The sequence below is a fragment of the Molossus molossus genome, unplaced genomic scaffold, assembly GCF_014108415.1.
Source record: "Molossus molossus isolate mMolMol1 unplaced genomic scaffold, mMolMol1.p scaffold_m16_p_13, whole genome shotgun sequence".
Classification (NCBI taxonomy): Eukaryota; Metazoa; Chordata; class Mammalia; order Chiroptera; family Molossidae; genus Molossus; species Molossus molossus.
Window position 1 is genome coordinate 84318719 of NW_023425348.1, and position 22786 is coordinate 84341504.

At 42.6% G+C, this 22786-nt stretch overlaps 1 protein-coding gene across 1 annotated transcript in view; it reads right to left on the minus strand.

Annotated features, from left to right (window-relative positions):
* Window positions 1–10435: 10435 nt before the first annotated feature.
* LOC118628679 (olfactory receptor 5F1-like) overlaps window positions 10436–22786 on the minus strand; it is a 53967-nt gene continuing 41616 nt past the window's right edge. The window contains exon 3 of the mRNA XM_036259619.1: window positions 10436–11369. Coding sequence (XP_036115512.1) covers window positions 10436–11369 — 934 coding nt within the window. The remainder of the gene's footprint in view (window positions 11370–22786) is intronic.

Sequence of the window (22786 nt, forward strand, 5' to 3'; positions counted from 1 at the left end):
CTAAGTTAAAAACTTTACTTTGTTCCTCTACACCTGACTTTGCCCTAGTCTTTTCTACCCATAATTGGGACCTAAGCCTGCCATCCTGACCTTTCCTAGGGTGATCCTTCCCCGAGGGCCCTGTTTTCCTTAAGGCTGCTGCTACTACCACCTTTGCTGTTTCAGCCAATTGGGCCAATAGACCTAATAGGAGAACGTGGTGAAAAGTGTCCAAGGAAGCCCTCCCCCCAGCAGTATTTGGGTCCCACCATGGGCAGAGGGATGGAAGAATATCCTCTGACCCCAGGTTTACAAGAGGACATAGGAAAGGGAGCATCGTCCTAGCGAGCAAGTTTACATGGGGCAGAGTGTTTTTCAACTCTCTAAGAGCACTTTGCGCCTGTGCCTGGGATCCCTATTTTCAACTCCCCAAAGTTCAGAGAAGCCTGTTGGAAACTAGCTGCTGCTAAACCTGAGGTGGTGGACAGATGAGCCACCTGGGCTGGCACCAAAGGAACACACCCCTTCTGTGGCCTGACTTCCCTCCCCAGGAAACCCTGTGGCCTCTGGGTGAGTGCCCGTGTGATCACCTGCCCATCGCCTCTGTTTCCCAGGACGGGGGGCTCTCCACACCGACCCCAGTCCCAAAGTGCGACACCATGCAGGATGCACAGAGGGGCCCACCAGCAGGGATGGCCCCTGAAACAGAAATTAATTGCCTGTAGCAATAGAGCTATAAAATCTAGATATGGCTCTTCAGGTCTTAGTCTCAAGGATGTAAGATCTAGCAAATTTTTTCCTTTTGTTGGGAGCTCTTTCCAGGCCTACAAAGCACAAATATTAATCACAGCTGTAGCGGAAGATGGTGGGGGAGTTGTTAAGGACTCATAGCCTTTCTCGGCTTTTCTCCAGTCTTTCACTACACTTTGCTTCCCCACCTTTTTGTTTTCTGCACAGGATCAAGACAATCTCTAATTAGGGCCCAAAGAGTATATGTTTGGGCCAGAAACTTGTTCGGGCCTTTAGCTATAACTCTGCCACACAGCCACTGCCCTGCCTTTGCCCAGATTTCTCTTTGCCCACTACCAGTATCAGAACCTTTCTCCAATCCTTCTCTAAGAATATTTCAAAATGCAACCCAATGAGGTCTTCTGGGCACTAGGGTTTCTATCCACGATTAGACTAACCGTAACAAAATTGAGGGAGACAAAGTAGGGAGGCAGACGAGGACAAAAACAAGGGAGGACACACAAGACAGAAACTTTTGTTTACATACACAGTGGAGCACAGTCACTCACACACAACTACATTCACAGAGTCACACTCATACACCGTTTAAATTTTCTTCCAGAAATTTCCTATCCTGAGCAGCGCCTATGCTGCTTGGGAGGTGATCCTTCTCCCCTTCCTCCCCAGTGGCAAGACTGAATGAACAGACTTTGCCAGATTTGAACCCCACCTAACATCTTAGGGGGATTCCCAGGGGAGGAGAGGCTGCGCCCTGTCTGGCCCTCTCACTCTCATCCTGATAGACTGGTCACCCGGAACACACCTCCAGAAGCTTTACCAGGTCTCCTTCAATCTTTTTGGGGATGTCTTGACATCTCCTGGCCACTTGTCGGAAACCCAAATAGGATCTTTGGGGCCATGAAACTCAGGAGGGCGCCTTACCTCAGATCTATGGAGGTCTGGCAGCTGAATTGGTAGAGGCTGCTCATCCTAGGCGTCTAGTCCTTGGTGTAGCAAAACACCAGGGAATCTTGCTGGGGCCTCCAAATGTATCTGCTGTAGGGTTCAATAATATAGGTAAGCAGCATAAAATACCTACCTTGGATTGGGTGGAGATTTTAGATAAGTAAGCCAAAAAATATTCTCTGGGGTAAAAGAAATCCCCATTCTAGTTAGCATTTCCTCAGAACGTTGTTGCAACTGCTTCAGGTTTCCCCAGGTAACCCTAGTAAGGGCTTGAGAGGGGCCCTGGGACCGAGTGTGAGTTTGACAATCAGTGTCCGAGGTCAGCTGTGTCATTTGGAGAGTCAGGTTGGAGGGCAAGTTCTTCCTGTTCATGGTAAGGTTTTATCCACCAGCCACTTGGGACCTGAAGGAGACAAAACACAAGCATACCCCCGCCCCCAAGCCAGGAACTCTGCAGGGCCTTGCCATTTGGGCCCCTGCTGTGGATCTCTGTACCGGACTAAAGGCTTGGGCCCTGTGGCAGAACTTTTTGTTGAAAATGTCTCTCTGCAGCTGTAGTGCCAAAGTGATCTTGATTTTAAAAATTTAAGGTATAGATTGCCAGAGAAAGCTGATTTACAGGGGATTCTCCCATACTCCCCCCTTTTTATTTTGTGATTAATAATTTTAAAGTAGCATGAACACGTTCAACGATAGGGTTATAGGGGATGCCAGTTTTATGGCTAATGCTCCATTGTTGGAGAAATATTTTAATGCTCTGAGATGTATAGGCTGGCCCATTATCTGTTTTAATTTCCAGTGGCACCCCTACATGTGCAAAACAGGACAGCCAGTGACACTTAACATCTTTGGATTTTTCCCTGGTAGTGACGGTTGCATGCAGAAAATTAGAATGGGTGTCAACAGTAACATGTATCCACTGAAATCGACCAAATGATAGAATTTGTGTTACATCTGTTTGCCATAAGGCATTAGGGGATAGACCCCAAGGACTGACTCTTGCTGATGTTGGAGTCCCTCCAGAAAGTTGGCAATCTGGGCAAGCCTTGAGCTTGCGAGAGGGTCAAATGAAAGGTTTTCATGAGTGCTTGAGCATTTGGTGAAAAAAGGCATGTGAACACTGTGCTTGCTGAAAAGCAGAGTTGTTGCTAGGAGAGCATCTGCCTGTTCATTTCCCTGGGTTAAAGGTCCAGGGAGCATGGGATGAGATCTAACGTGGGTTATAAAAATAGAATGACTGCATTGGTCTATTAAAGCTTGGAGAGACAAAAATAAGGTTGATAGATGTTGATCAGTTAAAGGCTTAATAAAAGCTTGTTCTATTCTTTGTAACACTTTAACTACATACTGTGAATCACTATATTAAAGGGCTCTTCTGTAAAATGTTGAAGAGCTAATATTGCAGCCTGCAATTCAGCACTCCGAGTTGACCCAGGCTCACGGCTGCTGATATTTTTCTATTTCTCATTTTCTTTCCAGGCTTCTCCTGCTTCGTGAGATTTACCTGATCCATCAATAAATACAGTTCTAGACCCAGGTAATGCGGTATTGCTGATTTTTTGGACCAAGCTAAGGTGTAACTGAGGAATATCTTGCAATAATTTATTTACTGGAAGAGAGTAATTAATCTCGCCAATGAAATCTGCTAGAGCTATTTTAAAGTCTATTGCCTGGAAAATCAAAGTAGTAAATTGTTCCTGAGTAAGAGGCAAATGTAGAATCTGAGGGCCATACCCTGTCAGTTCGTGTGTTATTTTTCTACCTTTGGCTATAGGATTTGTTAACTGTTCCACAAATTAAGTTATTGTTTTAGATGGGGTAGCTGGGAGAAAGAACCATTCAAGATATTTTATTTCAGTTGTTAATTGTCCTATTAATGCTGTAGGACATGGCGCAGTTGGATAAACAGTCTAATAGGGTCTTTTCATGACCGATGATGAGCTTGTCTGGTTTGTATTTGAGTAGTTATTTCTTTAAGTTCCTGTTGTGCCTCTATAGATGGAGTTCTAGGTGAATTTAGTGCTGTATCACCTTTGACAGTATTAAATAAATGAATTAAATGTTGAGTAGTGATACCAAGCATAGGTCAAAGCCAATCGATGGCTCCCAGTAATTTTCGTAATTTATTTAAAGTTGTCACTTTGACTGGAATGGTACGTTTCTGGGGGCAAATAGTTCTTGTCCCTAATATCCACCCTAAGTATTGCCAAGGTTCTAATTGCTATACCTTGACTGGATCAATTTGTAATCCTGCCTTTTTTAAAGTCTCCTGAAGCAATACATAGGCCTGATTTAATCATTTTGGGGTAGAGGCAGCTAATAAAATATCATTTATATAATGGTAAAGATAAATGGCAGGAAATAGTTTACTCACTGGCTCAATAACATGATGCACATAGTATTGACAAATTGTCGGACTATTTATCATTCTTGGGGTAGTCCCTTCCATTGAAATAGATTTACTATTGTTAATAGAGGGAGCAGAAAAAGCAAATTTCTCTCTATCTGTAAGAACGAAAGGGATATTGCAAAAACAATCTTTAAGATCTGGAACACTTACATGTCAATTTTCAGGAATCATTGTAGGATTGGGGAGGCCAGGCTGTAACACTCCCATGGGTTTTATAATAACATTGATTGCCCTCAAATCAAGTAGTAATCTCCATTTGCCACCCTTTTATTGAATTATAAAAATGGGAGTGTTCCAGGGACTGACTGAAGGTTCTATATGACCTGCTTCTAATTGCTCTTTCACTAATCTGTTTCCATGTTAGAATTTTCCCCCTTTTAAGGGCCACTGATCAACCCATACTGGTTCTGTTGTTTTCCAGGCCAATGAAAAGAGGAATTTTACCAGTGACCCCTAGCCAAAAGGCTGGGATTGAATAACCATTCCCCATTGAGAGAGAAGATCACTTCCCCACAAATTTAGGGAAGACTCCATGACATAGGATTGAATCCATCCTTTTGGTCCATCTGGACCTGTACAATGAAGGGAGTGAGTAGTTAGTTGAAGAGCTTGAGTTCCTCCCACTTTTGTAATTAATAGGGGTACTGGGACTTTGGTCCATTACTTAGGCCATTCCCATGTTGTTATAGTAAAAATTATCCACTAATCCTGAAAATAGTTGTTCTTGTATATATATTTTATCCTTACCCGAGGACATTTTTTCATTTTTTGTTCAGATAGAGTGGAAGGGAGAGAAAGGGAGAGAGAGAGAGAGAGAGAGAGAGAGAGAGAGAGAGAGAGAGAGATCAATGTGAAAGGGACACATTGGTGAAAGGGACACATTGAGTGGCTGCCATCCTCATGACCAACCAGGGCCGGGGACAAACTGCAGCTGAGGTACGCGCCCTTAGCTGGAACCGAACCCAGGTCTTTCTAGACCACAGGTCGACTCTAACCGCTGAGCCAAACAGGCTAGGGCTGTTCTTGTACATTAATGGAGAGCAAGGGCTTTTTGGTGTTCATAGCCGCAGTCCAGAGAACATCACACTGACCAGTGCTCCCAAACTCTGCATTCCCTATTATTGTGGAGTTGGCTCCAGGAATCCAGTAGGGTAACAAAAGAAGTTGGGCTATTCAGGTTCTGGGTGTTAACACATGAGAGCCAACTGCCTTAAATATTACTTTAATTTCTCCTTCAAAATTTGAGTCAATTACCCCTGGCATCACTTGTAATCCTTTCACTGTTAAACTAAATCTTCCAATCACTAAACCTACTTTCCCCTCCGGCAAGGAGCCATACACTCCTGTAGGAACTAAACAAATATCATCAGACTCCTTAAGGGTTAATTCTGTGGTGGCGATAAGATCCAGGCTGGCACTTCCTGCCAGGAAGTCTCAGAAGTCTCCAAGCCTCCGTTTGACCTTCCACATGGCGAATTGGGCCAGTGTCAACACTGTTTTTACTAATGTCGCCCAATCCCAGGGAGTCATCAGACAACTACCAGCTATTCCCTCCAACATTATTATAGTAAAGGAACTTTGCAAACCATTCTCCTTTATGCTTTTCCTGAATTCTTTTAAAAAACCTGATAAGGCAGACATTCGTGCACAGCTTGTTGACCTGGCCATATTATAGCTGGGAAAGCCCTAAGGTCGCCTGCTTTCCTGGCTTCTATAGACAGCCCTCCATTGCTGGGCATGGTGAGGCTAAGAAATTCCCCACAAAAGGTGGAGGAGAGGGAGGAAACTTTCCTCCTTTGGTGACCATGCGGGAGCGGTCAGCTCTGGAGTTTCCTCCAAAGGGGAGGTTGGAGCTGCCTCCCTGCTGGGACTGATGTCCTGTGTCAGCTGCTGTAATGCTGTAAATACTGACCCCATGCTGTCTTACTGAAAACCCCTCACTAGATATGCTGGCAGCTGTCCCAAGCCAGGTGCTACTGGCTCGAGAAAACTCTTTCTCGAGTGAAGTTTACTTTGGATCCAGATCACTACTTTCCTTTTGCATACTGTTACATTGCTGGTTGCCTTGAATCTTGCCGCTGCATCACCACTTGCTGGTTGTGTCGAATCTCACCACTGCATACCCGAATCACATCAGGGTCACCACTTGTGGTCTGTCAGCCTGCCGGGATCGGTGCAATGCAATGAACCTACAACCACGTGCTGGTTGGGATGAGAAGGAGCTTTGCAAGAGAGCAAATGCTCCAGATCTCTGGATGCAGTCCCATTTATTTGCAGATTGGTACCCCAGGTTACAAATAGATTTATGTAAATTATTTCCTTGAGATGGTACTACTGTAAACCATACACCCTAGCTTTGTCTCTTGCTTTTTTCGGGAAGAGACCTTGAAACCAAAAGGTAACAAACCCTTATTCACATGTAAATGAAGCACCCAATACACCTGGGCAGTCCAGGTTTCCCCCTGGGCCAGGATTTTGAGAATGTGTTAACACAAGCTTACAAAACATCCATCTTCCAACCCCACAACACCTTTTCTGAATTGCTAAATATAGGATCAATATTTAATCTAAAAATTAGTTTTATTTCCTCATTACTGCAGAAAAGATTTAGAATCCAACCTTTTCAAGGTTAATTTTAATAATATACCAGGGAATCAGAAAAACAGATCTAGAAATAGACACTCATAACATGAAAATTATAAAACATCATTAAGCCCAATTGGTGTATCTCAGTGGTTGAGCATCGACCCATGCACCAAAAGGTTGCCAGTTCGATTCTTGGTCAAGGCACATGCCCAGGTTGTGGGCCTGATCCCCAGTGGGGGTCATGCAGGAGGTAGCCAATCAATGTTTTCTCTGACTGATGTTTTTCTATCTCTCTCTCCCTCTACCTTCCTCTCTCTCTAAAATCAATAAAGGGCAGAAATAAATTTAAAAATAAAATAAAATCAACAAAGAAAAAATTTTTGAAAAAAATTATTAAAATATTTTAAATAAATAATACAAATAGTGACACCATATTTATGTGGATGATTCAATATTTTAAAAATATGATTTACAAAATTGGTGTTTAAATACAACACACGTACAAAGCTTTTGTAATGTTCTAGAAGTGGAAAACTACGGTAACATTTTTGTGGAATTGTTCTTATGTGTTGTTGAGTCAGCTCTAACTTCTGGGAACCCTATGAATGAGTGGTGTCCACAGTGTCCTGACCCCCACAGTCCTGCCAGCAAAAGGAGACTCATGCTTGTGGCTTTCTTTGTGGAGTCGATCCATGTCATGTTTGGTCTTTCTCAGTTCCTTCTGCCTTCTCTATTTTCCAGCATTGTTTTATTTTCCAAGAACCCTGCCCTCTCCTGAGGTATCTGAAGTAGGTCTGCCTTAGTTTTGTCATTTTGTGTCCAGAATGTCTCAGGCTTTATTTATCCAGGATCCACTTGTTCATCTTCCTGGAGGCCCATGTGATCCACGGAGCTCTCCTTGAAAGTCGTATCTCAAATGAGTCAATTGTTTTCCTATCAGCCCTCTTCACTGTCCAACTTTCACATCTATATGTAGTAATTGAGAATTTGTGGATTAACCAGAACAAAAAGATCAAGCCATTTCTGAAGCTATGTCTAGGAGTGATTAATGTTGTTATACAAAGGAAAGCTTACCAATGAAAAAAGTGTAACACGTCCTGATGAAGAGAGTCTAGAGAGGTCCACACATTCATGATAATATAATGTATCTTATAGGGTGTCACTCAAGATGAATAGAGGACATATATTCAAAAATAAACAGCGGGGGAAAATAAGCTGTTGTCTTTCAAAAAGGAAAGGTCTCTACTTAATACAGTGAACGAAAATTAATCTCAGATGTGCTAAAGATGTAAATATCTGTAATCCTAAGTATATTGGAAAAAGAAGCTAAATGTCTGAATATACCTAGAGTTAGCAAGGATATGAAACCTGAATTCTTATGTACTGCTGGTGAAAGTAAAAGTATAAAAAAAAATTTAGGAAACAATTTATTATATTTTAAAGTTGAACATATGTATACTCTACATCCAAGCAGTGCCACTTCCAGGGACATTTATGAATTCTTGCAGTTGTTCAGTGAGTGACATGTAAAGTAACATTCATGTTACCATTGATAATGATAGAAGGTAACAATTTAATTGACATATTAAAGAAGGAAAAGAATACAAAATTGTGAAATTAAAGAGTGCAGGAATACATGTGAACATGGTAGAATATTAGAAACATAATATTGAGAAAAACCACAAGCAACAGGGAAGGTAAAATGTTCAGGGTATTATATTCACAGTTAAAAACTAGGTTTCTTAAAAATATTGTTTTAGGAATATAGATTAATTTATTTTTAAAAATGAAAGCTAGGGCATAATTAAAAAATACAGAAGAGTAGTTTTCAGTCTCAAGGATGCAGGGTAATGGAGTGATCATAGAGAACTTTCAATTATGGCAGAATTTAGTTTTTACTTTTGCAAATTTTATTTATTTATTTATTTATTTATTTATTTAATTTATTGTTGACAGCATTACACATGCCCCACAATTTCCCCCCCTTTGCCTCTTTCTCTCAGACCTTCACCATACCTTTTTCTGTGCCTATTGGCTCTGTATATATGTATATAAGTTCTTTGGTTAATCTCTTCCTGTCTTCCTCCACACCCCATTAAAATATGTCAGTCTTATGATTTCACTTATATGTGGAATCTAATAAACATCATAAACTGACGAGCAAAACAATTCCAGATGCATGAACACATGAAACAGTTTTTTTATTTTTTATTTATTTTGGGAGGTGAGTTAATGTTTGTTCATTTCCTTTGTTTCCTACTTTTACATATTTATTTTATATTTTACATAACATAGTAATGAAGAATTAAAACAAAAAACTTGACAACATTTTTCTAATTTAGTGATTGTGTCTGAGGTTCACAAGACCACTTCAGTGATGGACTAGGATTCACACAACTCAGAAAAGCCTTTATATGTCTGGTTATGGTTTATTACCGCTAAAGAAATAAATAATAGATTATAATTCTCAAAGAAAAAAGATGTGTTGGGCAGTGTCCAGGAGAAACCAGGCATCAGCTTTTATGTGTCCTGTCCTAGTGGAATCACACACAGCATTAATGTTCCCTGTGTTGTTGTCTGACAACTCAGATGAAGTGTCACCAACCAGAGATGCTTAACCGAGGTTTGGTGTCCAGGGTTTTATGGAGGGTCAGTACATAGGCATGGAGTGCTCACATAACTGTCTATGGTTCCTTGGTCTCCAACTGCCTCACCCTAGCCCCATGTTCACAAAAATAGGCATTCACCATGAAATCACATAATTAGCATAAACTGTTAGACTTCAGCCCCAGGTGTGCTCTTATCAGGTAGCATATTCAAAGGTTTCAGAGATTTTCTGTCAGGACCCATTCAAGGTCCAATTCTGAAGACCTTTGGAATATGTACAGTTTGGGCAGCCCAGGTTGATTGAATTAAGCCTTTCTTACAGAGTACCAGTATATGCAAATATGTAATGTAGAACTTCATAATATTAACAATATTATGTTTTATTGCATATTTAATTAGATCTATGTAATTCTTGAGAATTAATTCTTTAATTCTTTCATTTGGTTGACTGACTTTTCCAAATTTTTGACAATTACAGGTTTTGAAGTTAGTCTCCACTTGGTCTTGCTTATTTACTAGTGAAAATATAAACCAAACCAAACTATTAAGACATACTTTAAATTTTTTTATTAATTTTAATAAATTAATTACTGAAAAACATTAACTAAAGCAAAACATGATATCTGTATGTCTATGGAATGTTTTAATATTAAACATTCTAGTGAAATAAAAGACTGGAAAATTACAAAAAAGAAATCAATAAAGATAGTATACCAAAAGGCAAAACAATTTACATTCATAAGAGAGAGTTTAAAAAATATTCTGTGGTCTAAAGAAACAAAGGTGATAGAATCACACTCAATATATTCATTAGAAGTCACAATATTTTTACAATTTAATTTTCGTATTTGAGTTGAAGAAAAAAATATTTGGAACATTTATAGTTAGTTTTATGTGACATTGTGACTTTTGTCTCTAAATACTTAATACCTTTCTTTCCCTGGTAAGATTTTATTACAAATAAGCCATATTTCTTAGGATCCAAGTGAATATGCAAAATGGTTAGATATAAGTTTCATGGTCTTATAAAAGTTTGGTAATACGCTTCAATCATACAAAACAATTACTGAGACAATATTCTAATGAAAAACTGAAGACTTGAAAAGGTTTTGAAAGTTCATTAAATACTCTGCTAGGTTCAAAAAATTAACCAAACAATCACATAAATGAAGGAATCCTATTTTTAGTAATTACATTGCATAAAGCCTTCTTTACTTCCTTATTTCTGAGACTGTAGACCAGGGGGTTTAACATGGGGATCACTGCAGTGTAGAAAACAGAAACCACTTTATCCTGACCGAGGGAGTAGCTAGAACTAGGTCTCAGATAAATATAGATGGAGGTAGAATAGAACAGAATGATAGCTGTCAGGTGAGAGGCACAGGTGGAGAAAGCTTTGTGCCTCCCCTCCCCTGAACGCATACGGAAGATGGAGTAGAGAACGTAGGTGTAAGAAGTGATGATGACCAGCAGAACCCCTGCCATATTCACTCCAGCAAAAGTGGAAAAGATACTTTCTTTCAGGCGTGTGTCAGAGCATGAGAGCTTAAAAAGTGGAGGGCTGTCACAGAAGAAGTGGTGGATGACATTGGAACTGCAGAACGGCAGGCTGCTTACATAACTTGTGTTCACCATGGAGTTCAAGAGTCCCGCTGTAAAAGCTCCTGCTGCCATTTTAAGGCAGACTGTCCTGGACATGACCATGGGATAAAGCAGAGGGTTGCATATGGCCACATAACGGTCATAGGCCATTAAGCCAAAGAGGATGCATTCAGTTGTTTCCATGGCGATAAAGAAGTACATCTGCAGAAAGCAGCCAGCAAAGGAGATGGTTTTCTCCTCTGATAGTAAGTCCACCAGCATCTTTGGGGTGATGTCGGAAGAACAACAAACATCCACAAAGGACAGGTTAGCCAGGAAGAAATACATGGGTGTGTGAAGTCGGGAATCAGCCCTGATTAAGAAGATCATCCCAACATTTCCCCAAAGTGTCAGTGTGTAAATTACAAAAAAGAGCAAAAACAGGAAAACCTCTAGTTCCAGTGTGTCTACTAATCCCAACAGGATGAACTCAGTCACCAAAGTATAATTTGTTTGGGTCATTTATTACCAATATAGTTTGCTTACACTTATATTTCGTGTAGGTATGTCCCTCTGTAAAGATTACAGGAAATAATAGTAATGTTAATGAGGTTATTCCCACATGTCAAACGAAAACTCTTTAGGTTAATACAACATAGTAAATAGAGTGACTGAACAAAGAGGAAAATTAGTGGAGCAGTGGAGAATCATTTAAAGTTATGAAGTAAGTGACATTGATAAATCTGGTTGTAGGTTCCCCACTTTACTGGTCTCAGTCCACATTCTCCACTTCAGTTTCTGCAAATGACACAGATTTATCTTCTGGCAGCCCACATCCCAAATGGAAAAGACACAATTATTTCTGTTTACTCTCTCCCACTGTTTGAGAGTTACGTGCATTTAACACAAATGCAGTTTACTCTTCAACTCCGAAATTCATGCATTGCCTCCTAGATATTTCTCCTGTACATCAAACAACAAAAACAGTGACCATTTCAAATAACCAATATTTTGACATCTATGATATGTATAGAATGATTTTGTATTGTTTTTAAAAAAATGAACCAAATAATTGTTCTCATTACAAAGTAGAGTGTCAAATTAATGTACTGTAGTAGCAGACCCAGTACCTGTTCACAACAGTTAATAGCAGCATCAAATACTTTTGCGCATCCTTCTCCGATGTCTTACTCAGTAGACTATTATTTTCTTTTTTATTATGGGTTCTCAGTTGGAGCTTATAAGTAAAAAAGAAAAATTTCACTTTGTAAATAAAATAAAATGCGGCAGATATTTGAATTACCTATTGGTAAAAATATGAGAACCCATCTGAGTAAATACATGTTGCTGCACTTTTATTTTGTTTTCCTGGAAGAGAACTGGGTAACTGTGGGGAATAAATTACAGGGTTTAATTGTGGAGTTAATCCTCTAAAGGCAGAAACTATGTCTCAAAATAAAATAAAATATAATCACATGCAATTATGTGGAATCGAGTGTTGCATCATAAAGTGGTTCCTGATCTCTATATCAACTGAAATTCTTTGCCAATGTAAAGACAGCATCAATTGGTTATTTACATTTCTTCCCTCATTGGATTTTTAGGCTGTATCAAATGAGTCATAGCCCACTACAAATTATTATTCTTCCCTTTACCCAAGTGTGTGTGTGGAGGGGTGAGGGTCTGCGGGGAGTGATGTTCTGCCACAGTTTAAACTTCAATCCAACTCCGTTCTTGAGTGAAATTAATGAGATGGTAGAATTAACTAAATTAACAATATGAATAAGAAAATTGATTTGCTGCTGTTGTGATTTTGGAATTATTTTGATTTATTGCAATTATTGTCTGTGAATCTTATCCTAGAAGTGGATGAAAACACAGGTTTTCCATACCTAAATACACAAATAAAACAAGGTTGAATAAAGCACATTTAGAGTCCCAACACCAGGAGAGTCTATTGATAAAGAGAACTCATGCTGCATTGTGTTCAATATGACACTTTTCCACTTAAATTCTCAATTAATTTTCTGCTCCAGTCTTTATGAAAGGCATTATTATTTTTCATATTTTGCAGATAAATAATAATGTAAGACTTAAAGCTATTGAATGATTTTCCAGTGGACAAATTTTTAAGAAGTGAAAGAACATACTTGAGCATAGACTTCAACAGAAAACAGCAATACCCAGCTAACTAATTTCCCTGTGTAGTTTCATTTTATCTCAGTTGCTTAGAAGATTTTATGTATATAATATATATGTAATAGCCATATACATATACACATATACATGTGCACTCACACAAATTCATATATGTGCATATCTTCTAATAAGTGTAACCTTCCAATCATCAGAGAAGGTAGAGTTCTTTTGCTTCTAAAGAAAGTTCTGAAACATCATGAAAGATGCTGCATGGAGTGGGTGAGGGAGGTACAGGAGGGTAAAAAGGGGGAAAAGTAATGGTGGAAGGAGACTTGACCTGATGTGATGAACACACAATACAATATACATATTATGTACTATAAAATTGTACAATGGAAACCTATATAATCTTATTAACCAATGTCACCTCAGTGAATTAAATTAAAAATCTTGATGTAAGAAATTTAAAATTTTGCCAATGAAAATAAACCCCTTATGAACATCTATGACTCTTCCCTCTATCTGTCTGTCTGTCTGTTTATTTATTTATTGTGTTTTTTCTTTGAGTATCTTATGAGATAATGCTGACATTGACTTTCACAGAAGGTACCTAAGAGATAAACTCTAAAAGGACTTTAAAAGCATAACTATAAAAGATATTTAGAATATCTGAGTTACCTGAAAAGCATACCCATTTTCTTGTTGATTCAAATTTCCACATATGTCTAATTTATTGAATAAGATTCTTACATACTCTGTTATTTCAATATTATTAAAAGACTACAACATGTCAGGTAGAACGACATGCTTAATGATAAATATCTACTCAATTGTATTAACAGGACATCTAAATAGTGGAATTTTCATTTGCAATTGCTTGTTCATATTTTTCTCTTTTTAAATTAACTAATAACAATCTTAGAACACAGACCTTTATAATTATTGACCAAGTTAATAAAATAGTTCCTGTTGCCCTGGCTGGTTTGGCTCAGCAGTTGGAGCATTGGCCTGTGGACCAGAGAGTCCTGGGTTTGGTTCCCGCTAGGGGCTTGTACCAAACATAAATAAATAAATAAATAAAACAGTTCCTGTTGTCATATTTTAGGCATTTAATGAATATTTGTACATAAATAAACAAATATAATTGATTATATTTTAAAATTTAAATGTAAAAGTCTTTGAGTCTCACAAATTCTATGATTTATGATTCATCATTTCTCCAATTTTGAGCATTTTTATGTATATCATTTATGTAAATATTGACCTCAAGATCTTACTATTTTACTCTAATAAGTTTATTCAAGTTAATAAGACAAATGCATGTAAGACATTTATTTTATTTTTTAATTAATCAATTTATTTTTGTTACAGATGTTTCTCCTTTTCCCCCCACTGATTCTCCCCTCCCTCTCCCTCCCTGCCCTGTCCCCAGCTTTGTTGTCCTTGTCCATTGTTCATGCATACATGCATATAAGTTCTATGATTTATCTCTCCCCCACCACCCCCTCATATGGGGATTGTCAGTCTGTACCCCACTTCCACGTCTCTGGGACTACCCCATTCCTCAGACTGTTATGTTCATTATATTCCACAAATAAGGGACATCATATGATACTTGTCTTTCTCTGTTTGGCTTGTTTCACTTAGGATAATACTTTCCAGGTCCCTCCATGTAGTCTCAAAGGATAAGAGATCTTTCTTACAGCATGTAAGACATTTTAAATAAGGGTGTAGGGTGAATGGGTTCTTTATTTCATACAGGAATGTATTTTTCAAAGTGAAAAATAGGGAATAATGAAAAATACAGAAGAGTGTTGTCACTGTCAAGGAATCAGGGTAACAGAGTGTTCACAGAGAACTTTCAATTCTGGCAGTTCTTAGATTTTTAGTTTTTAATTTATTTTGAGTGTTTAGTTTATTTGTGTTCATTTACTTTATTTCCTAATTTACTTATATTACATTGTTCAATAAACTGAAATTTCATATTTTACATAATATCATAATAATGTTAATACAAAAAATAAGATGAGAACTTTTTTTGAATTTAGTGCTTGTGTCTGAGGTTCCCAAAACACCATCAACTTCATTGATTGACTAGGACTCACAAAACTCAGCAGAGGCTGTATATGTATGGTTATAGTTTATTATAGCTCAAGAAATAGGTTAAAAATATCAAAGGAAAAAGATGTGTAGGGCTGTCCAAGAGAAACCAGGCATCATCTTTCATGTGCTCTGTCCCAGTGGAATCACATACAGCACTTTATGTTCCCCCTATTGTTGTCTGACAACTCAGATGAAGGGTCACCAACCAGAGATGCTTAACCAAGGTTGGGTGTCCAGGGTTTTATGAAGGGTCAGTACATACACATGGAGGGCTCACATAACTATCTGTGGTTCCTTGGTCCCCAACTGCCTCACCTGAGTTCAAACTGATATAACCCCAGACACAAAAATAGGCATTCCCCATGAATCACATAATTAGCATAAACTGTTAGACTTCAGCCCCAGGATACAAGATGATCTTATCATGTAGAATATTCCAAGGTTTCAGAGGTTTTCTGTCATGAGCCAGTCATGGTCCAGTCCTGAAGACCTTTGGAATATGTACAATTTAGGCAGCCCAGGCTGACTGAGTTAACCCTTTCCAGCAGAGTCAGTATATGCAAATATGTAATGCAATACTCATTCTATTAATAACATTACCTCTTATTGCATATTTATTGGGGTTTGTGGAATTGTTAAGTATTGATTCTTGTAGTCCTTCCATCTTGTTGACTAACTTTTCCAACTGTGACATTCATAAGTTTTAAGGTAGTCTCTATTTGGTCTTACATAATTACTAATGAAATATTGAGCAAAACAAACTTAAAGTCATATATTTTCAATATCCTTTATTAATTTTAAGAAATTAATTACTCAGACCACTTTGAATAAATAAGAACATTGATTGATATTTGTACATTAAAGTTGAGGTGACATTAACTATTCAAGGAAAATACATTCTGAAATATTAGAAAAACAGAAAGGAGATTGTATAGCAAAAGGCAAAAACAATTTACATTCATAAAGGAGGATTTAATCATTATTACCAATTCTAAAGAAACAAAGAATAATAAAATCATATTCAATATAATAATTACAAGTCTCAAAGTTCCTTTATTTGAAGTTTACTTTTTAAGTTATGTAAACAATATTTGGAATGTTTTTTTATATGAATGCATTGAACAATAAGCAAGAAAATATAATTTTAAAAATTGACAAGAGCCTGGCTGGTGATGCTCAGAGGATTAAATTTATCCCATAGACTGAGAGGTCCCAGTTTGATTACTGGTCAGGGTCAGGGCACATGCCCAGGTTGAGGGCTAGATTCTCAATAGGGGACATGCAGGAGGCAGCAGACTGGTGTTTCTTTCTCACATAGATGTTTCTATCTCTGTCTCCCTTCCTCTTTCTCTAAAAAAATCAATAAAATCATATTTCAAAAATAAAATATGGCTACTGTTGATGTCAGAAACATCCAAACCTGGAGATAATTTTTTAAAAAGTATTTAAATTTACACAAAGAGATGAAATAAAGAAATAATCAAAATTCACATAAGAAGCAAAATTCAATTAATTGAATAGAAAACCAATATTAGTGAGTGCTAATAGTCCCTAACGTAGAAACTGTTTGTAGATATTTCAAAAAAGATCAGTTACATGTAGGAGGGCTGTACTAGAGCAAGGACAGAGAACATGTTATGTGTAAATACATGTCTAAAAACCCAAACCTCAGAATAACTCCATTCAACTCAACATTAAATGTTTTAATACCGTTCCCACCTGTGTGTGTTCTGTGTTCGAATATCGTACCCACTTGGGTGTGTGCTGCGTTGAACACCGTTCCCACCTGAAACTGTGCTGCGTTGAATACCGTTCCCACCTGGGTGTGTTCCGCGTTGAATACCATTCCCACCTGGGTGTGTGCTGCTTTGAATACCGTTCCCACCTGGGTGTGTGCTGCGTTGAATACCGTTCCACATGAAACTGTGCTGCGTTGAATCCGTTCCCACCTGGGTGTGTGCTGCATTCGAATACCGTTCCCACCAGGGGGTGTGTGCGATGAATACCGTTCCCACCTGGGTGTGTGCTGCGTTGAATACCGTTCCACATGAAACTTTGCTGCGTTGAATACCGTTCCCACCTGGGTGTGTGCTGCGTTGAACACCGTTCCCACCTGAAACTGTGCTGCGTTGAATACCATTCCCACCTGGGTGTGTGCTGCGTTGAATACCGTTCCCACCTGGGTGTGCGCTGCGTTGAATGCCGTTCCCACATGGGTGTGCTGCGTTGAATACCGTTCCCACCTGGGTGTGTGCTGCGTTGAATGCCGTTCCCACCTGGGGGTGTGCTGCGTTCGAATACCGTTCCCACCTGGGTGTGTGCTGCGTTCGAATACCGTTCCCACCTGGGGGTGTGCTGCCTTCGAATACCGTTCCCACCTTGGTGTGTGCTGCGTTCGAATACCGTTCCCACCAGGGTGTGTGCTGCGTTCGAATACAGTTCCCACCTGAAAGTGTGCTGCGTTGAATACCGATCCCACGTGGGTGTGTGCTGCGTTGAATACCGTTTCCACCTAAACTGTGCTGCGTTGAATACCGTTCCCACCAGGGGGTGTGTGCGCTGAATACCGTTCCCACCAGGGGGTGTGTGCGCTGAATACTGTTCCCACCTGGGTGTGTGCTGCGTTGAATACCGTTCCCACCTGAAAGTGTGCTGCGTTGAATACCGTTGCCACCTGAAAGTGTGCTAAGTTGAATACCGTTCCCACCTGGGTGTGTGCTACGTTGAACACCGTTCCCACCTGAAACTGTGCTGGGTTGAATACCGTTCCCACATTGGGGTGTGCTGCGTTTGAATACCGTTGCCACCTGGGGGTGTGCTGCGTTGAATACCGTTCCCACCTGGGGGTGTGCAGCGTTCGAATACCGTTCCCACCTGGGTGTGTGCTGCGTTGAATACCGTTCCCATCTGCGTGTGTGCTGCGTTGAATGCCGTTCCCACCTGGGTGTGCTGCGTTGAATACCGTTCCCACCTGGGTGGGTGCTGCGTTGAATACCGTTCCCACCTGGGTGTGAGCTGTGTTCGAATACCGTTCCCACCTGGGTGTGTGCTGCGTTGAATACCGTTCCCACCTGGGTGTGCGCTGCGTTGAATGCCGTTCCCACATGGGTGTGCTGCGTTGAATACCGTTCCCACCTGGGTGTGTGCTGCGTGGAATGCCGTTCCCACCTGGGGGTGTGCTGCGATCGAATACCGTTCCCACCTGGGGGTGTGCTGCCTTCGAATACCGTTCCCACCTTGGTGTGTGCTGCGTTCAAATACCGTTCCCACCAGGGTGTGTGCTGCGTTCGAATACAGTTCCCACCTGAAAGTGTGCTGCGTTGAATACCGTTCCCACCGGAAAGTGTGCTGCGTTGAATACCGTTCCCACCTGAAAGTGTGCTGCGTTGAATACCGATCCCACCTGGGTGTGTGCTGCGTTGAATACCGTTTCCACCTGAAACTGTGCTGCGTTGAATACCGTTGCCACCTGAAAGTGTGCTGCGTTGAATACCGTTGCCACCTGAAAGTGTGCTAAGTTGAATCCCGTTCCCACCTGGGTGTGTGCTGCGTTGAACACCGTTCCCACCTGAAACTGTGCTGCGTTGAATACCGTTCCCACATTGGGGTGTGCTGCGTTTGAAAACCGTTGCCACCTGGGGGTGTGCTGTGTTGAATACCGTTCCCACCTGGGTGTGTGCTGCGTTCGAATACCGTTCCCACCTGGGTGTGTGCTGCGTTGAATACCGTTCCCACCTGAAAGTGTGCTGCGTTGAATACCGTTGCCACAAAAAGTGTGCTAAGTTGAATCCCGTTCCCACCTGGGTGTGTGCTGCGTTGAACACCGTTCCCACCTGAAACTGTGCTGCGTTGAATACCGTTCCCACATTGGGGTGTGCTGCGTTTGAATACCGTTGCCACCTGGGGGTGTGCTGCATTGAATACCGTTCCCACCTGGGTGTGTGCTGCGTTCGAATACCGTTCCCACCTGGGTGTGTGCTGCGTTGAATGCCGTTCCCACCTGGGTGTTCGCTGCGTTGAATACCGTTCCCACCTGGGTGGGTGCTGCGTTGAATACCGTTCCCACCTGGGTGTGAGCTGTGTTCGAATACCGTTCCCACCTGGGTGTGTGCTGCGTTGAATACCGTTCCCACCTGGGTGTGCGCTGCGTTGAATGCCGTTCCCACATGGGTGTGCTGCGTTGAATACCGTTCCCACCTGGGTGTGTGCTGCGTGGAATGCCGTTCCCACCTGGGGGTGTGCTGCGTTCGAATACCGTTCCCACCTGGGGGTGTGCTGCCTTCAAATACCGTTCCCACCAGGGTGTGTGCTGCGTTCGAATACAGTTCCCACCTGAAAGTGTGCTGCGTTGAATACCGTTCCCACCGGAAAGTGTGCTGCGTTGAATACCGTTCCCACCTGAAAGTGTGCTGCGTTGAATACCGATCCCACCTGGGTGTGTGCTGCGTTGAATACCGTTCCCACATTGGGGTGTGCTGCGTTTGAAAACCGTTGCCACCTGAGGGTGTGCTGTGTTGAATACCGTTCCCACCTGGGTGTGTGCTGCGTTCGAATACCGTTCCCACCTGGGTGTGTGCTGCGTTGAATACCGTTCCCACCTGAAAGTGTGCTGCGTTGAATACCCTTGCCACAGGAAAGTGTGCTAAGTTGAATCCCGTTCCCACCTGGGTGTGTGCTGCGTTGAACACCGTTCCCACCTGAAACTGTGCTGCGTTGAATACCGTTCCCACATTGGGGTGTGCTGCGTTTGAATACCGTTGCCACCTGGGGGTGTGCTGCGTTGAATACCGTTCCCACCTGGGTGTGTACTGCGTTCGAATACCGTTTCCACCTGGGTGTGTGCTGCGTTGAATACCGTTCCCACCTGAGTGTGTGCTGCGTTGAATGCCGTTACCACCTGGGTGTGCTGCGTTGAATACCGTTCCCACCTGGGTGTGTGCTGCGTTGAATAGCGTTCCCACCTGGGTGTGTGCTGCGTTGAATACCGTTCCCATCTGGGTGTGCTGCGTTGAATGCCGTTCCCACCTAGGTGCGCTGCGTTGAATACCGTTCCCACCTGGGTGTGTGCTGCGTTGAATACCGATCCCACCTGGGTGTGTGCTGCGTTGAATACCGATCCCACCTGGGTGTGTGCTGCGTTGAATACCGTTTCCACCTGAAAGTGCTGCGTTGAATACCGTTTCCACCTGAAACTGTGCTGCGTTGAATACCGTTCCCACCAGGGGGTGTGTGCGCTGAATACTGTTCCCACCTGGGTGTGTGCTGCGTTGAATACCGTTCCCACCTGAAAGTGTGCTGCGTTGAATACCGTTGCCACCTGAAAGTGTGCTAAGTTGAATCCCGTTCCCACCTGGGTGTGTGCTGCGTTGAACACCGTTCCCACCTGAAAATGTGCTGCGTTGAATAACGTTCCCACATTGGGGTGTGCTGGTTTGAATACCGTTGCCACCTGGGGGTGTGCTGCGTTGAATACCGTTCCCACCTGGGTGTGTGCTGCGTTCGAATACCGTTCCCACCTGGGTGTGTGCTGCGTTGAATACCGTTCCCACCTGGGTGTGCGCTGCGTTGCATGCCGTTCCCACCTGGGTGTGTGCTGCGTTGAATGCCGTTCCCACCTGGGTGTGCTGCGTTGAATACCGTTCCCACCTGAAACAGTGCTGCGTTGAATACCGTTCCCACCTGGGTGTGTGCTGTTTTCGAATACCGTTGCCACCTGGGGGTGTGCTGCGTTGAATACCGTTCCCACCTGGGTGTGTGCTGCGTTCGAATACCGTTCCCACTTGGGTGTGTGCTGCGTTGAATACCGTTCCCACCTGGGTGTGCGCTGCGTTGAATGCCGTTCCCACCTGGGTGTGTGCTGCGTTGAATGCCGTTCCCACCTGGGTGTGCTGCGTTGAATACCGTTCCCACCTGAAACAGTGCTGCGTTGAATACCGTTCCCACCTGGGTGTGTGCTGTTTTCGAATACCGTTCCCACCTGGGTGTGTGATGCGTTGAATACCGTTCCCACCTGGGTGTGCGCTGCGTTGAATGCCGTTCCCACATGGGTGTGCTGCGTTGAATACCGTTCCCACCTGGGTGTGTGCTGCGTTCGAATACCGTTCCCACCTGGGTGTGTGCTGCGTTCGAATACCGTTCACACCTGGGGGTGTGCTGCCTTCGAATACCGTTCCAACCTTGGTGTGTGCTGCGTTCGAATACCGTTCCCACCTGAAAGTGTGCTGCGTTGAATACCGTTCCCACCTGAAAGTGTGCTGCGTTGAATACCGATCCCACCTGGGTGTGTGCTGCGTTGAATACCGTTTCCACCTGAAACTGTGTTGCGTTGAATACCGTTCCCACCAGGGGGTGTGTGCGCTGAATACTGTTCCCACCTGGGTGTGTGCTGCGTTGAATACCGTTCCCACCTGAAAGTGTGCTGCGTTGAATACCGTTGCCACAAAAAGTGTGCTAAGTTGAATCCCGTTCCCACCTGGGTGTGTGCTGCGTTGAACACCGTTCCCACCTGAAACTGTGCTGCGTTGAATACCGTTCCCACATTGGGGTGTGCTGCGTTTGAATACCGTTGCCACCTGGGGGTGTGCTGCGTTGAATGCCGTTCCCACCTGGGTGTGTGCTGCGTTGAATACCGTTCCCACCTGGCGGTGTGTTGCGTTGAATACCGTTCCCACCTGGGTGTGTCCTACTTTGAATACCGTTCCCACCTGGGTGTGTGATGCGTTGAATACCGTTTCCAACTGTGTGGGTTCTGTGTTCGAATACCGTACCCACTTGGGTGTGTGCTGCGTTGAATACCGTTCCCACCTGAAACTGTGCTGCTATGAATACCATTCCCACCTGGGTGTGTGCTGTGTTGAATACTGTTCCCACCTGAAACTGCGCTGCGTTGAATACAGTTCCGACCTGAAACTGCGCTGCGTTGAATACCGTTCCCACCTGGGTGTGTTCTGTGTTCGAATACCGTACCCACTTAGGTGTGTGCTGCGTTAAATACCGTTCCCACCTGAGGGTGTGCTGCGTTCGAATACCGTTCTCACTTCGGTGTGTGCTGCGTTGAATACCGTTCCCACCTGAAACTGTTCTGCGTTGAATACCGGTCCCACCTGCGGGTGTGCTGCATTGAATACCGTTCCCACCTGGGTGTGTGATGCGTTCCAATACCGTTCCCACCTGAAAGTGTGCTGCATTGAATACCGTTCCCGCCTGGGTGTGTCCTTCGTTGAATATCGTTCCCACCTGAAACTGTGCTGCGTTGAATACCGTTCCCACCTGGGGGAGTGCTGTGTTGAATACCATTCCCACCGGGGTGTGTGCTGCGTTGAATACCGTTACCACCTGAAACTGTGCTGCGTTGAATACCGTTCCCACCCGGGGGTGTGTTGCGTTGAATACCGTTCCCACCTGAAACTGTGCTGCGTTGAATACCGTTCCCACCTGAAAGTGTGCTGCGTTGAATACTGTTGCCACCTGAAAGTGTGCTAAGTTGAATCCCGTTCCCACCTGGGTGTGTGCTGCGTTGAATACCGTTCCCATCTGGGTGTGTGCTGCGTTCGAATACCGTTCCCACCTGGGTGTGTGCTGCGTTCGAATACCGTTCCCACCTGAAAGTGTGCTGCGTTGAATACCGTTCCCACCTGGGGGTGTGCTGCGTTGAATACCGTTCCCATCTGGGTGTGTGCTGCGTTC